The 14242-nt window shown below is 42.9% G+C and overlaps 1 protein-coding gene and 1 long non-coding RNA gene across 2 annotated transcripts; one reads left to right on the top strand and one right to left on the bottom strand.

Moving 5' to 3' along the window:
* Nucleotides 1-1313: 1313 nt before the first annotated feature.
* On the bottom strand, nt 1314-8498 carry LOC135558452 (Krueppel-like factor 9). The gene is made up of 2 exons (XM_064992260.1): nt 7683-8498; nt 1314-4628 (listed from the first exon to the last, which is right to left on the bottom strand). Exons 1-2 carry the CDS (start codon nt 8176-8178, stop codon nt 4375-4377), a joined length of 750 nt encoding a protein of 249 aa, XP_064848332.1. The 5' UTR covers nt 8179-8498; the 3' UTR covers nt 1314-4374.
* A 3226-nt stretch (nt 8499-11724) lies between these two features.
* Nucleotides 11725-12667, top strand: LOC135558149 (uncharacterized). Its single transcript, XR_010458314.1, has 3 exons — nt 11725-11842; nt 12077-12115; nt 12558-12667. It is a non-coding gene; the product is annotated as an uncharacterized LOC135558149 (long non-coding RNA).
* The last annotated feature ends 1575 nt before the right edge of the window (nt 12668-14242 follow it).

Here is a 14242-nt window from a genome sequence, read left to right as displayed (position 1 = left end):
CCCGACCCCTACACATTCATTACTATGGAACAGCTGGAGATCTCATTTTAATATTGACACAATGTTGCAAATGTCGGAAAGACAGACGGCAAGGTTTATACAAACCTCCGCTGTTGAAAACTAAATGTTAGTCTAAAAGAAATGTGATTTAATGTCTAGATGCTTTTTATAGTGGAGATCAGGTTTATCACTTGCCTGGCTGGGCTGATGAGACAGTGGATTGTGCAGTCAGATGGAACAGAGTAAATAGGCATTTCAATGTCATAGATTTAGCCGGGGGTCATTTGTGGAATAGACAGCGACTGGAATGCGGTTTTAACCCATCAGCATTCTGGATTAGACCCATCCGTTATATAATCAGGATTATAAACTGGGTGGTTTGAGCCCTGAATGCTGATTGGCTGACAGCCATGGTATATCAGACCGTATACCACAGGTATGACAACACATGTATTTTTACTGCTCTAATTACTTTGGTAACCAGTTTATAACAGCAATAAGGCACCTCGGGGGTTTGTGGTATATGGCCATTATACCATGGCTAATGGCTGTGTCCAGGCTAGCCGCGTTGTGTCGTTCATAAGAACAGCCCTTAGCCGTGGTATAATGGCCATATACCACACCCCCTCATGTCTTATTGCTTAATTAAAGAATGATGCCTTTTAGCCGTCTGCAAACATTCCAGCTGATTGTATTAGTTTATAGGGATAATTCACCCAAATTACATATTGGATTCCTTACCATGTGAGCAGTCTACGGACAAGGTATGACAGCAATCCATGCTTTGGTTTAGTTTACCTGGCCACTGTTTCCAAATGATAACTTTTTTTTGCCTCTGTGGCACAAATCCAGCGCAGGTCAATGGTTCTGATATTAGCATTTTTCTATCTTAAATGTACAAGTCATCCTAAATTATCTAAAAAGCTCAATGAAGTTACTGAATAGATCATTTGGACACGAGACGCGAAAATGTACTTACACGGGTACCGTCGACTTGCATTGGATTTGTGCCAGATGGTAAAAATATTGCAGTTGTCAAGTAAACAAACCAAATCATGAATCAAGGATTGTGGTCATACCTTGTCCTTAGACTGCTTACAGGGTAAGGAAACCAACATGTCATTTTGTATTTTGGGTGAACTATTCTTTGCAAGGGATTGATTAAATTGTCCTTACTTTGAAACCCATCGACGGACAACCTTCCCTTCAACTTAACAATATTCACAAAAAAGTGGATATGTCAAATATAAATCAACATTTATATACAGATAGTCACCTGTTAACAAGAAAATAACACACACAAAGCATTTAACTTAAGGTTTTTGTTTATTATGAAAAAGTACTGGCAGTCTGTGTCAAGCAAACAATGGAACCAAATTATTAGTATATATGTTCCATATCACAAAATAATAAGCTATGGGAAAAATGAATTATACCACACAAATTATAAATCGTAATAAATTAATCCTTAAAATAATAGCAACAATAAATGGTTACACTTGGGTGTTGCACAGGAACTATGGAAGAAATGTTTAAAAGACACCTGAGAGTATAAATATCAAAGAACAAGTTGCAGCATTTTTTCAATTAGTTCCACAGGTCCTCTTATCTACGTAACCAAAGCTCAAATAAGAGGTTTCTTAAAAGAGTTATTGATGTAAAAATTTGGCTTAACAAAATTCTAAAAATATTGGTTCTTATACAAACAATGCAGCTGTGTAGATTTGTTTAATTAGTGTACAGTGGGAAACAATTAGCATAGTATGCCCTATAAGGTGTTCAGCGTGATTAATTAAATTGTTTGAGATATGGTTATGCCCCCTCCCCCCAGCCAGATTTAGTGGTTTGTAAAATGTAAATTGAGTTATTGGTGACTTTATCTGAAGGGAACCTACATAAGCACTTTATAACCCATACAGTACACATTTAAGCAGTTAATGAATATTGAATAAATGTTTGTTAACTGCAAATAGTGACAAAACTGAAATATCAACTTGTTAACATAAGCATTTATGCAATGTTCATGTACTACTTATGAATGTGTTATGAATGGGTTATGAAGTCCTTATGTAGGTACCACCGTAATGAAGTGTTACAAAATGTACCGCAGTAGGTCCAGACTAAACTGATCTAAGTAGCATTGTGCAACATGAAGGGTAGTGATACATACTGAACACTTGTGAGATGCAAAAATTGATGATCAGCACTATTGAACACCACAGGTACGGAATATACTATGGAAAATGTGTTAAGCACAGTCAAAACTCTGTACACGGAGCATACATCAGAATATAGACAAGACAACTAAAGAGATGTTTGTTTCCCTGGCAGAGTGTAGTTTTCACTTGAAGAACACAGGAAGTTCAAACCTAAGGCTTGATTGAGTTTAGAAGCGTTTCATGAGAAAAGGTGAGTTTCTTAATGGATTCCCTTTTTGTCCAACTACTTTCCAAGGGAAGACAAGTATTACACAAACATTGCGAGGTAAATTGTTACCCTTTGCGAAATAGTCCTAAATTTGGCGCGAGGCAGACTTGCTGTCAGAAAATTAAACAAATACATTTGGAAAATGATGACATCCATGAAGACATTTTCAATTCATTTGAAAACATAGCAAACACTTTCACTACGTCATATTGTGGCTTGGTTTGAAGTAGTCCATTTTTGTTCGATAACTGCCAGCAGTTACCAAGAGCTGTAAACAGATAAGAACTTGTGAAAATGTATACAAATGGCAAAAGCGTTTCAACATAAAAGTTGAAAACAGGTACATCCCATTACAATGGAACTAACAGTGACCAAATGATGCAGCAAGAATGATCAATTAAAGTCAGTTGGTTAGTAAAGACAGAAAAGGAAAATATTGGAGGGACTGTATGACGAGAGAGGTGCCTTAGTCACGCAATTCAAGCTTTCTGTGGAAGAAATTACATTTATAACAAGGCTCTGAGAGCATAGTGTCTGAGAAAAGCCACACACATAGAACCAAGTCATTATGCTCAGCAAAGAAACAGTTAAAAAACAAACACATAATAACCCCAATCTATCCTTTATCGCACTTTCCTAAAGCACTTGGACAAATGTGTCTGACTAACCTAACCATTGGTTATAATAAGTATAATGAGATCACGCGTATCTTTATCAAATTCCACAGTGTTCAATTGTAGAAGCATATTAACACAGTGAATACCTATCACACAAATTAGCCAAGTAGCTAGCATTAAAAGCAACCTCTGGTTAAAAGTGGCATATTGCATATGTGTATTTGTAATGTGCCGACGAGTCGGCGTAAACCTGTAGAAATGATTCAAACTGTAAACATGGTGCAAAAATAAGTATTGAAATAGTTTAAGGCTTTCTGAATTTCCTGAAGTGTTGTTCACTGAGATAAAGTAATCATGTCCATTTAGATGGACAGACAAGTGGAAACAGTAGAAAGTGTCTTCTCTTTCTCTAACAAAATGTAATTAGAGACACACGCTCACTCACAGGCAGCGCTATCCTATCCAAGTGTGTAGTCTGTCACCCCTAATATAAGGACTTACAATTCATCACAAGTATTACTTCCTCTAATATTTGTTCACGATATTCTCTACAATAGAAGGTTAAAGGTTATAGGTTAAAGGTTATATACATTTGCATCCGTAACGGACGTGATATTACGTGTATCATTCGTCAAGGTTTCATGGATAATAAAAAAGAAAAGTTGATCTAGAATGAATAAGGATGGTGTGTAACCAGCTAGTCTTCAGCGGTTTAAACCATTCATCATCATTACTGAAAGTTAAGTTGACCAGCATTTAAAATTATAATACAGTATATACGATATTACAAAAACATTTTTTTTTTTATATAACTAAGCCAACTAATTTCCAACGACAAAAATGCATGGAATGTGCAACCTCTAGAAACTGAGGACATGTCATCAGCAAAGCTGCTACACTTTTAGTTGACCTCAGCCTCTCTACGCCTCTAGTTAAATATCACAAAATGGCGCTAGCAAGAAAGGAAACAGCCACAGTAAAAAAAAACATGGAGCACCATCTCTCTAAAATAAGCCGAGAAAGGAAGGAAAACATTTGGCTGATGCGTGTGCTGAGACTGAGGAGTGAAGACATTGAGAATTCCCTGCATGTGTGACTGTTTTTCAGTTAAAGGTTTTGAGTATTAGTTGAGCGTTGAGACTGGTGTCATCTTCATCCGTCGGGGTGGGTGGTGAACGTGCCCCCACCTAGATACTGTTGTGTGGGGAGTTGTGACAGACAGGCCTGGCTAGTGGATCTGATTGGTTAGGACCTTTGGTTAGGACCACTCCCTGTTACCCTTGCTGACCCCAGCCCTAGACGTGGGAGTGAACCCACTGACCCCTGCACTCTACTGGCCCATGACGGGGCTGGACGCCCCCTGTCCCCCAGGGGACGAGGCCTTGCGGCCGAGCATGGACGGCTGGAAGTCGGGGTGGCGGCGGGCGTGCTTGATCAAGTGGTCGCTGCGCATGAAACGCTTGTCGCACAGCGGGCACAGGAAGCGCTTTTCGCCTGTGTGTGTGCGCGTGTGGCGAGCCAGCTCGTCCGAACGGGCAAATTTTTTCTGGCAGTCGGGCCATGTACAGGGAAAGGGTCGTTCACCTGATGAAGGGAGACAGAAAGAGAGACATTCAAATGAACATACTGAGTGTGACACAAATGTCAGACTGGTAAATATTGCCCTGCTCGTTCCAGTCACTAACACTAGATATGCAGGGGTCGGTAGTAAGCTAGACCCTTGTATACCCACCAAGTGTATAATATTATCAGCATCCATTTTCTTTATAACGCAAAAAGGTCATCCACCCATCTGCTCTATTTAATGCACCAAATCAACCTACGTTATAAACCTACTCTGCTCATGGTTTATATTGAAGAGAGACATTTTGAAAAGTGAATGCAAAACGTTGACAGCAATAGATATTGACACTCATAGGGCAGACTAACACCAACATACAGTGGGTGGCCATCTTAGAAAGGCGCCCTCAACACATCCCATAGAGATAGATAGAGGACTCTAGCGCCCAAAAGCCTGTTTTAGCATGGGCAGCGCATATTTCAGGACTTTCGCCATTTTGAAGCATCAAATCAAATTTTATTTGTCACATGCGCCAAATACAACAGTTGTAGACCTTACCATGAAATGCTTACTTACAGGCCCTTAACCAACAATGCAGTTAAGAAAATAATATTTACTAAAGCTAAAGTAAAAAAGTAACAATAAAATAACAAGGCTATATACAGGGTGTACCGGTACCGAGTCAATGTGCAGGGGTACAGGTTCGTTGAGGTAATATGTACATGTAGGTAGAGGTAAAGTGACTATGCATAGATAATAAACAGAGTAGCAGCATTGTAATGCAAATAGTCCGGGTAGCCATTTGATTAATTGTTCAGCAGTCTTATGGCTTGAGGGTAGAAGCTGTTAATGAGCCTTTTGGAAACTAAAGTTTTTAAAGAATAACACAATAAAATAACAGGGCTATATACAGGGGGTACCGGTACCTAATCAATGAACGGGGGTACAGGTAGTCAAATGGCTGGGACTTCCTATGGGTGAAGGAAGAATAGCATAACATAGAATCAATTCCATCCAGGTTACCAGGTGATCGGCCAGTGAATTATACTCGTGAGGAAACATTCCATAACTGTAGGTGGCAGTAAATCAACAACCTTGGTCTTGTATCTGTTCAAACAACACACTCTAGGTGGCAGTGTGCACACTTTCAGTTTGTTTGCCAACTCAGAAGTAGTAGATGAAGAAAATTGACGACTTCAAAATGGAGATGGCCTCAATAGTATATGCCATTTAGCAGACACTTTTATCCAAAGCGACTTAAGGTCATGCGTGCATACATTTAACTTATGGGTGGTCCCAGGAATCGAACCCACTACCCTGGCGTTACAAGCGCTGTGCACTACTGAGCTACAAAGGATCAATAGAGCTCCCAAGACGGTTTTCATGGGAATATTCTAAAATAAGCATAAAACATTTTCACACCAGAGATGCGTTACCAACAAACTGATTTATTGCGAATAAAAGTAAGTGCGTGATGAGGCAGTGCACATAATAATAACGTGTGGTTAAATTCCCATGCACCAAATACAAGGTAAATGGTTTTCCATCGCATTTTCAGTTCTACTGATGGATTTGTCACAAAAACTGTTGCGTTATATAGCGAATGTGCCCACTCTGGTCTTAACACGTGTGCTCTAGCCAACAGCTCACATATACAGTGAGGGTAGGCTACTTAGACGATGATATGGATAAGAGGCAGATTTTTTTTTTTTTTGTCACACGGTAGCCTAGCATCGGTCATCATGTCACTAGAATAAGACCCTCTATATTTATTGGAAAAGAGCATCAAACTCATCACCTTGCACTTTCACCAGCCTGTGAAGTTCATCATAATTTATTCAATCTGTAGCCGAATAAACTGCATGCTTTCCCGAGTCGTAATGGGACAACCACACAGCATATCGCATGACTACAAGTTTACGTCGATGTGATGGTCATTATATCAATTTTTGCGAATAAATGAGTTTCCACCGTTGAGGACAACCTTTATGTTGACTAGACTGTAATGCATTAAGGTATCCACAATGTCCAGCCTCCTACGCCTATTTTGTGGCCCTAATACAATAGAGTAACATTGCTAATAGGAGTCAACCCAGGACAGACGAAGGGGTGCCAGGAGCTATATTCAAGACCGCAAAACGGATCTTCGTGTTGCAACACTCCCACTCACTGGTCATGGCAAGAAGGGATACCAATTTTAGCTCGCAAGTGATTCCGTGGAAGTCACATCCAATTCAGTCTGCTGTAGAACTCGCCACTGTAAAAACGCAAACTCTCGTCGTAGTGAACGGGACTATGACGTTTTTGACGAAACCCTTCTAGCCATGAGCCACTCACCCCCGTTTTGTGGGCGTTCCCTAACGATTTGTTCTATTCAGCACGCTTTCCTGTTCTAATCCATCACTGACCCTGAACACCCCCCCCCCCCCGCACTGTGCGGACACCTGGGCAGTGGACACCTGATGCATGTATACAAAGTTACAGCGCTGAACATACCATTTCGACTGGGAAAACTATGGCAGCAATGGCTGATTTCAAGAAAGATGTTTTCGAAAAAGACGTGACTGTTACACGATGGCCACATTGATGCGAGGTGGGATTAAAAGATTTGTCTGTTTTGAGTTGAAAGAATCACCGAACCTGCGCAAATGCCCCGAATGTTATATTTAATCTCGAACTCACTTCGTATGCAAATCAACCCAGTTGCAGCATGTTCGTCACCAGACTATTTTTCGTCCAGCCCCATTCTTTTGTTCGATTACTTCTTTGTTATGAGCCATCTGAGTTTTTCCCCTTTTGTTCTGGGAGTATTGTAACGTTACTAACTCGCGGGTAAACGACTCGTCTCGCCCACCCAATCGACAGTGTATCCCTGTGAAGAAAAACACTTTTCTTCAGGCAGAAATATGATAATTGTAGATAGGAGTGACTCACAAAGGGGGGAGTGCTTAGTTAGTATGGACAAACTTGAAGTTCTGAATCAAATTGCATAATAAAATGATATTTGTAGAGACTATAGCTAATTCCCTATTTTTTTAACAGTTTAAGCTATATAACAGCCAGCTATATAATTGTACCTGTATGGGTTCTGATATGGGCTTTCAGATGAGATGATTTTCCATAAACTCGGTCACAGCCGTCGTAAATGCACTGATGTCGCTTTACTGGGGACCGAGGCGTCCCTCCTCCCCACTGCTGTTGAGTAGCATTGTACTGTCCAGGAATTGGAGTAGCAGAGGGGGTCATGGTTGGGGTAGTTGAGTCAGACAACGTGGTGTAGCCGCTCTCCCCACATGAGGAGTTGCTGCTCTCCGAGTAGGCCGACATGGACCGGAACTTGCCGTGGAGGTCCGTGAGGATCCCGGCCACCGTCATCATGTTGGCCCCTTCGAGTCTCAGCGTCTCGCGCACCTCCCTGTCCTCGTTCGACCCTTCGGGCTCCCCAGGATGAACGGCCTGGGGAGGGGGCTGGGCGGCGGGGACAACCGGGGTGGGTCGGTGTAGGACGGGACCGCTAGAGATCGACATCAGACATTCGGCGGCTAAGTAATCTGAATACGCAACCATCGACATTCTTGTTTTATGTCGTTGACTTTAGCAAGTCCTTTGTAAAATGTTGTTTTGTTTTCGAAGGGGACGAGCCAGAGATTTCGACTTCGTTATGTCAGACGAACTCGTTGAACCGACTTTTCCAGCTATCCCTATACCGTCACAAAGTCTTGTCGATATGTGTGCTCGAAATTATATAAAACAAAAGCAAAAAACTATACTGCCAAAACGTGCCCGTGCCTCCAGCCCCACATGCATGCTTTACATCATCCGAGGGCTCATTGTGTCTGCCTCTGAAAAGCCGGTCAAACCTACGCCCACCGACACAGAGCAACACGCACAATCTGACGTTGCGGACTGACGTGAAGAGCAGGCGTGGTGGATGTGTATCTCAGTGGGTGGAAGCGACCGATACAGCAGCGTGGAAAGGTGGTGCTCTGTGCTTGAGTTGAGGGTGTAGCCCTACTGTAAATGGTTTATCACATTTTATGACTTCCTCTTACACCCTATTTCTCCTTTGTCAACAACATATATATGAAGGACTAAAAATACATGTGCTATTTCAGCAATAATGACATTTTTTGTTATTTTTATTCCATTACCATAGTATATAATTATTTATATGCTGTATATTAGATGTATGTATTATTTAACTCTTTTGAAAGTCGTTATTCTATTTGAAGGTCTACTACCTAAGAGCAGAGGCTAGACAAAGACACTAGATGTCTCTCTTGTCCCTCTTCTTCTTTAGCTTCTGCTGACTTCCATATATAGCATCACATAAACAGTCACACCCCCATTTTCTCTGGCTGGCTGTTTGTGAAGCCATCTGTCGCACCATAATTACTCACTTGGAAGCTTAACCAAATCTGACCCCAACAATAAACTGGTGGATATCATCGTGCCGTAATAGAGACGCAATAGAGCCCATAGGCTATAGGATTAATGAAAATTACCGTTATGTACACTCCCATCATAATATAAAAACATGGACCACCCTTGATTACAGTGTTAGGGGTGGGATATAAGGCTGCATAGAACATTTGGGTGACAGAACATACATCTATTGTATATGCAACAATATGACAACCAGGTTGCCATAACATTGTCGATTCTCACTAAAAAGCAACAAACATAAAACTTTAAAATCCCAAATGTGAGTTGTGCTTTTCTGTCTGGAAGGAACCCTGCTTTATCCATAGGCCGGTTTATATACCCTAGAGTGTCTTTGCATTGAGGGGAGTGGGGGGTAATGTTGTGTCAAGTGACTGGCTCAGTGGATGTTTGTAGCTACAGGCTGGAAGGTATTTCCTGATTGGATACTGTGAGTAGTGCTGGTCACTGTGGAAACAGGAGCAGGCACAAGCATGGCCATTCATTGCCTTTGTGAGAAAAGGGACTGTTCTTCAGTCCAACTACTGTACTTACATGTGGAGTCTTGGAAGCCAGGGCTGCTGCAGTGACTTGAGAATGCTATGTGGCGCCAATCAGGCCTTTGAGGACTGGAGGTGCCCACCCCTGCTATGTGGCACCAATCAGGCCTTTGAGGACTGGAGGTGCCCACCCCTGCTATGTGGCACCAATCAGGCCTTTGAGGACTGGAGGTGCCCACCCCTGCTATGTGGCACCAATCAGGCCTTTGAGGACTGGAGTTGCCCACCCCTGCTATGTGGCACCAATCAGGCCTTTGAGGACTGGAGTTGCCCACCCCTGCTATGTGGCGCCAATCAGGCCTTTGAGGACTGGAGTTGCCCACCCCTGCTATGTGGCACCAATCAGGCCTTTGAGGACTGGAGTTGCCCACCCCTGCTATGTGGCACCAATCAGGCCTTTGAGGACTGGAGTTGCCCACCCCTGCTATGTGGCACCAATCAGGCCTTTGAGGACTGGAGGTGCCCACCCCTGCTATGTGGCACCAATCAGGCCTTTGAGGACTGGAGTTGCCCACCCCTGCTATGTGGCACCAATCAGGCCTTTGAGGACTGGAGTTGCCCACCCCTGCTATGTGGCGCCAATCAGGCCTTTGAGGACTGGAGTTGCCCACCCCTGCTATGTGGCACCAATCAGGCCTTTGAGGACTGGAGTTGCCCACCCCTGCTATGTGGCACCAATCAGGCCTTTGAGGACTGGAGTTGCCCACCCCTGCTATGTGGCACCAATCAGGCCTTTGAGGACTGGAGTTGCCCACCCCTGCTATGTGGCACCAATCAGGCCTTTGAGGACTGGAGTTGCCCACCCCTGTGATATGGCGCCAATTAGACCTTTGAGGACTGGAGTTGCCCACCCCTGCTATGTGGCACCAATCAGGCCTTTGAGGACTGGAGTTGCCCACCCCTGCTATGTGGCACCAATCAGGCCTTTGAGGACTGGAGTTGCCCACCCCTGCTATGTAGCAGGCCTTTGAGGACTGGAGTTGCCCACCCCTGCTATGTGGCACCAATCAGGCCTTTGAGGACTGGAGTTGCCCACCCCTGCTATGTGGCACCAATCAGGCCTTTGAGGACAGGAGGTGCCCACCCCTGCTATGTGGCACCAATCAGGCCTTTGAGGACTGGAGGTGCCCACCCCTGCTATGTAGCACCAATCAGGCCTTTGAGGACTGGAGTTGCCCACCCCTGCTATGTGGCGCCAATCAGGCCTTTGAGGACTGGAGTTGCCCACCCCTGCTATGTGGCACCAATTAGACCTTTGAGGACTGGAGTTGCCCACCCCTGCTATGTAGCACCAATCAGGCCTTTGAGGACTGGAGTTGCCCATCCCTGCTATGTGGCACCAATCAGGCCTTTGAGGACTGGAGTTGCCCATCCCTGCTATGTGGCACCAATCAGGCCTTTGAGGACTGGAGTTGCCCATCCCTGCTATGTGGCACCAATCAGGCCTTTGAGGACTGGAGTTGCCCACCCCTGCTATGTGGCACCAATCAGGCCTTTGAGGACTGGAGTTGCCCACCCCTGCTATGTGGCACCAATCAGGCCTTTGAGGACTGGAGTTGCCCACCCCTGCTATGTGGCCATGTCTCAGCTTGGATTATGACTCTCTTCATCTTCATAGCTCTCATTCTACTACACAGTAAGATATCTATGGTTTTTGATTGGATTTGTGATTTGACTTATTCCTGAAGTTTGTTCTCCATTCGGACAGGGATGACTGACTGTTTTTCAGTGAAGAATGGACAGTAACTGTTGATACATTTTGAAAGAGGAGACAATGAGTTCCTACATTATGACTACTGGCATTTGCAAATGAGACATTTCAAATGAGTGAATTCAACATTGAATCTGGGGGGTTTCACTGCGTTTTTAAGCTTGTCTAAAGGGTTTGTGTGTAGATTTGGGGATTTAAAAAATGGCTTTTCTTTCCAGCAAGACATTAACACATTCCTTATGTTATTATTTATTAATAGCGTATTAATGAATGTTATTATGAAGTGTTTCTGTTACATGTTTTGAATTGAATAAGATAACTACTTCTCTGTTAACATTCAGTATTTATTTTCCATTTAAAAAAACAATCATTCTAAATTGTCTGTAATTTGATGGCTACAGCTTCCTCATCACCAGACAACTGGTAGCAGAGAGGGGTGAGTTACACCTGCAGATAAAGCACGACGATAGCCACTCCTCTACAAGGCTCTATCTCAGGCAGAAATGGACTGGCTCTCAACTGTGTGTGTCATCTGATGATGCAGGTCAGATATACAGAAATATTCACACTATTATGGTGATTTTTTGGGGGTGTGAAAATATGTCTTTGGGGATCCATAAATGTAAAATCCTTGAATTCACCTTGAAAAGAACATTTTTACAGGCCAATAATCATTTCACTTTCACTTCCTCCTAATTTCCAGCCCTGAATATAATGAAAAATGCAAATTAATATGATATGGGACTTTTAGTGATGTTCTTTTCTATGCTCCCTATAGATCATGAATCCCCAGAAGGAACATTTTGTGGATTTTGAGGTAAATCTGAAATGACAGCATGAATATTGATTGCTTTGTGCGTTTTGTGTTCTTTCTCTTCCTTGATTTTATGTGCTGTACTTAATGCAATGTACCTATTGATTATTTCTGCCTTAAAATCATTAATTATTATGGATGATTTGAGTTACAAAAGCACATAGCATCCACAATAATGCATGATTTAGTCACAAAATAGTGTAGAAATTATACAAGCACAGTAGTCCTGGATAATTCCATAACATTGCAATTGTTTTTCCTTAGAATGTGATACTCTGCTCCGACAGCCATCATGAGTCTGTATCAAGTGTGCCAAAGCTGGGCTGAAACCAAAGCCTGACATACTGCAGCTTCCCAGAACCACGTTTGGATACCCATGTTGTCATATCATATTGTATATTTGACAATCCTCGTGACTTTTTTCCATCCTGTGTCAATTCTTCAGACAGATCTGTACTGGATCTGCGCTAGTCCTGTAGGTGTGAGAGGAGACGCCCTCTACTGGTGAAGAGGAGGAACCTCTGTGTCAACAGGACCAACAGGCCGACTTGTGACACATCCACACATTTACATTTACATTTAAGTCATTTAGCAGACGCTCTTATCCAGAGCGACTTACAAATTGGTGACACACAAAACCCCAACACATTCACATACGCTGCATATGCACACACACACACACGCATACCGACACAACACAAACACACATACATACACATTACACACTCACTTTTACACTCATCATTTGCTGTTGCTACTCTGTTTTTATTTTACTCTTATTATTATCTATTCTCATTTACTCTGCCATCATGTACATATCTACCTCAAATACCTCGTACCTCATTGATCTGTACTGGTACTCCCTGTATATAGCTCTACATTGGCCTGGTACTGGTACTCCCTGTCTATAGCTCCACATTTTTCTGGTACTGGTACTCCCTGTATATAGCTCCTCGTTGATCTGGTACTGGTACTCCCTGTATATAGCTCTACGTTGATCTGGTACTGGTACTCCCTGTAAAAAGCTTCACATTGATCTGGTACTGGTACTTCCTGTATGGAGCTCCACATTGATCTGGTACTGGTACTCCTTGTATATATCTCCACATTGATCTGCTTCTGGTACTCCCTGTATATAGCTCCTCATTGATCTGGTACTGGTACTCCCTGTATACTGTATATCTCCACATTGATCTGGTTCTGGTACTCCCTGTATGGAGCTCAACATTGATCTGGTTCTGGTCCTCCCTGTATGGAGCTCCACATTGATCTGGTGCTGGTTTTCCCTGTATATAGCTCCTAATTGATCTGGTGCTGCTACTCCGTTTATATAGCTCCTCATTGATCTGGTACTGGTACTCCCTGTATGGAGCTCCACATTGATCTGGTACTGGAGCTCCATTCTGGTGTATTTAGTTCTACTCCTCTAGTGTTTCTATTCTGCGTTGTTGGGAAGGGCTCGTAAGCATTTCACTGTAAAGTCTACACCAGTTGCATTCGACGGATGACAAATCGGCTTTGATTTGATTTTGAGGCCGTGCATAATGAAATCCAGAAGTGCTAGGGACAGATGACAACGTTTGTGACTTTGAGACCACCATGGACCCTTTCTAGTGCATGTTAGGGTCATAAAGGACCTGTCACATTGTCAGTAGGGTTCAGATGGGCCACCTAACAATTAGCCTGAGTCCCAGATCATTTTGTGCTGTCTTGCCAACTCCATTGCTGTCATGGCATGACAATGACAGCAATGGAGGAGACTGCACAAACAGATCTGGTACTCAGGCAAAACAATTGCTGCCAGATAAGATAAATATCTTCCACCAGTTTCTTGTGTACCCTCTAGCCAGTTGACACTTGAAGGATAACTTTTTTCATTTTTTCATTGATTAAATACTCTCTTTACTTTAAAGCTAGAATCCTTAGTTGCTCCTTATCTGTGATGTCCATTCCCGGCAGTTGACTACTCTGTTGAATGTTGTTGTAGGAAAACATGGACCACCCTTGATTACAGTGTTAGGGGTGGGATATATCAGTCTTCCCAGCCTGGTGCAGGTCTACAATTTTGTTTCTGGTGTCCTTTGACAGCTCTTTGGTCTTGGCCATAGTGGAGTTTGGAGTGTGACTGTT

The sequence above is a fragment of the Oncorhynchus masou genome, chromosome 17, assembly GCF_036934945.1.
Source record: "Oncorhynchus masou masou isolate Uvic2021 chromosome 17, UVic_Omas_1.1, whole genome shotgun sequence".
In the NCBI taxonomy this organism is placed as follows: Eukaryota; Metazoa; Chordata; class Actinopteri; order Salmoniformes; family Salmonidae; genus Oncorhynchus; species Oncorhynchus masou.
This window is presented reverse-complemented; position numbering and strand designations above follow the sequence as displayed.

What these genes read in the sequence shown, in the direction of transcription:
- LOC135558452 (XM_064992260.1), bottom strand. Translation starts at nt 8,178, where the DNA reads ATGTCGATGGTTGCGTATTCAGATTACTTAGCCGCCGAATGTCTGATG. An exon ending in CCATATCAGAACCCATACAG is followed by an intron (nt 4,629 to 7,682) that starts GTACAATTATAT and finishes TCCCTTCATCAG; the next exon opens with GTGAACGACCCTTTCCCTGT.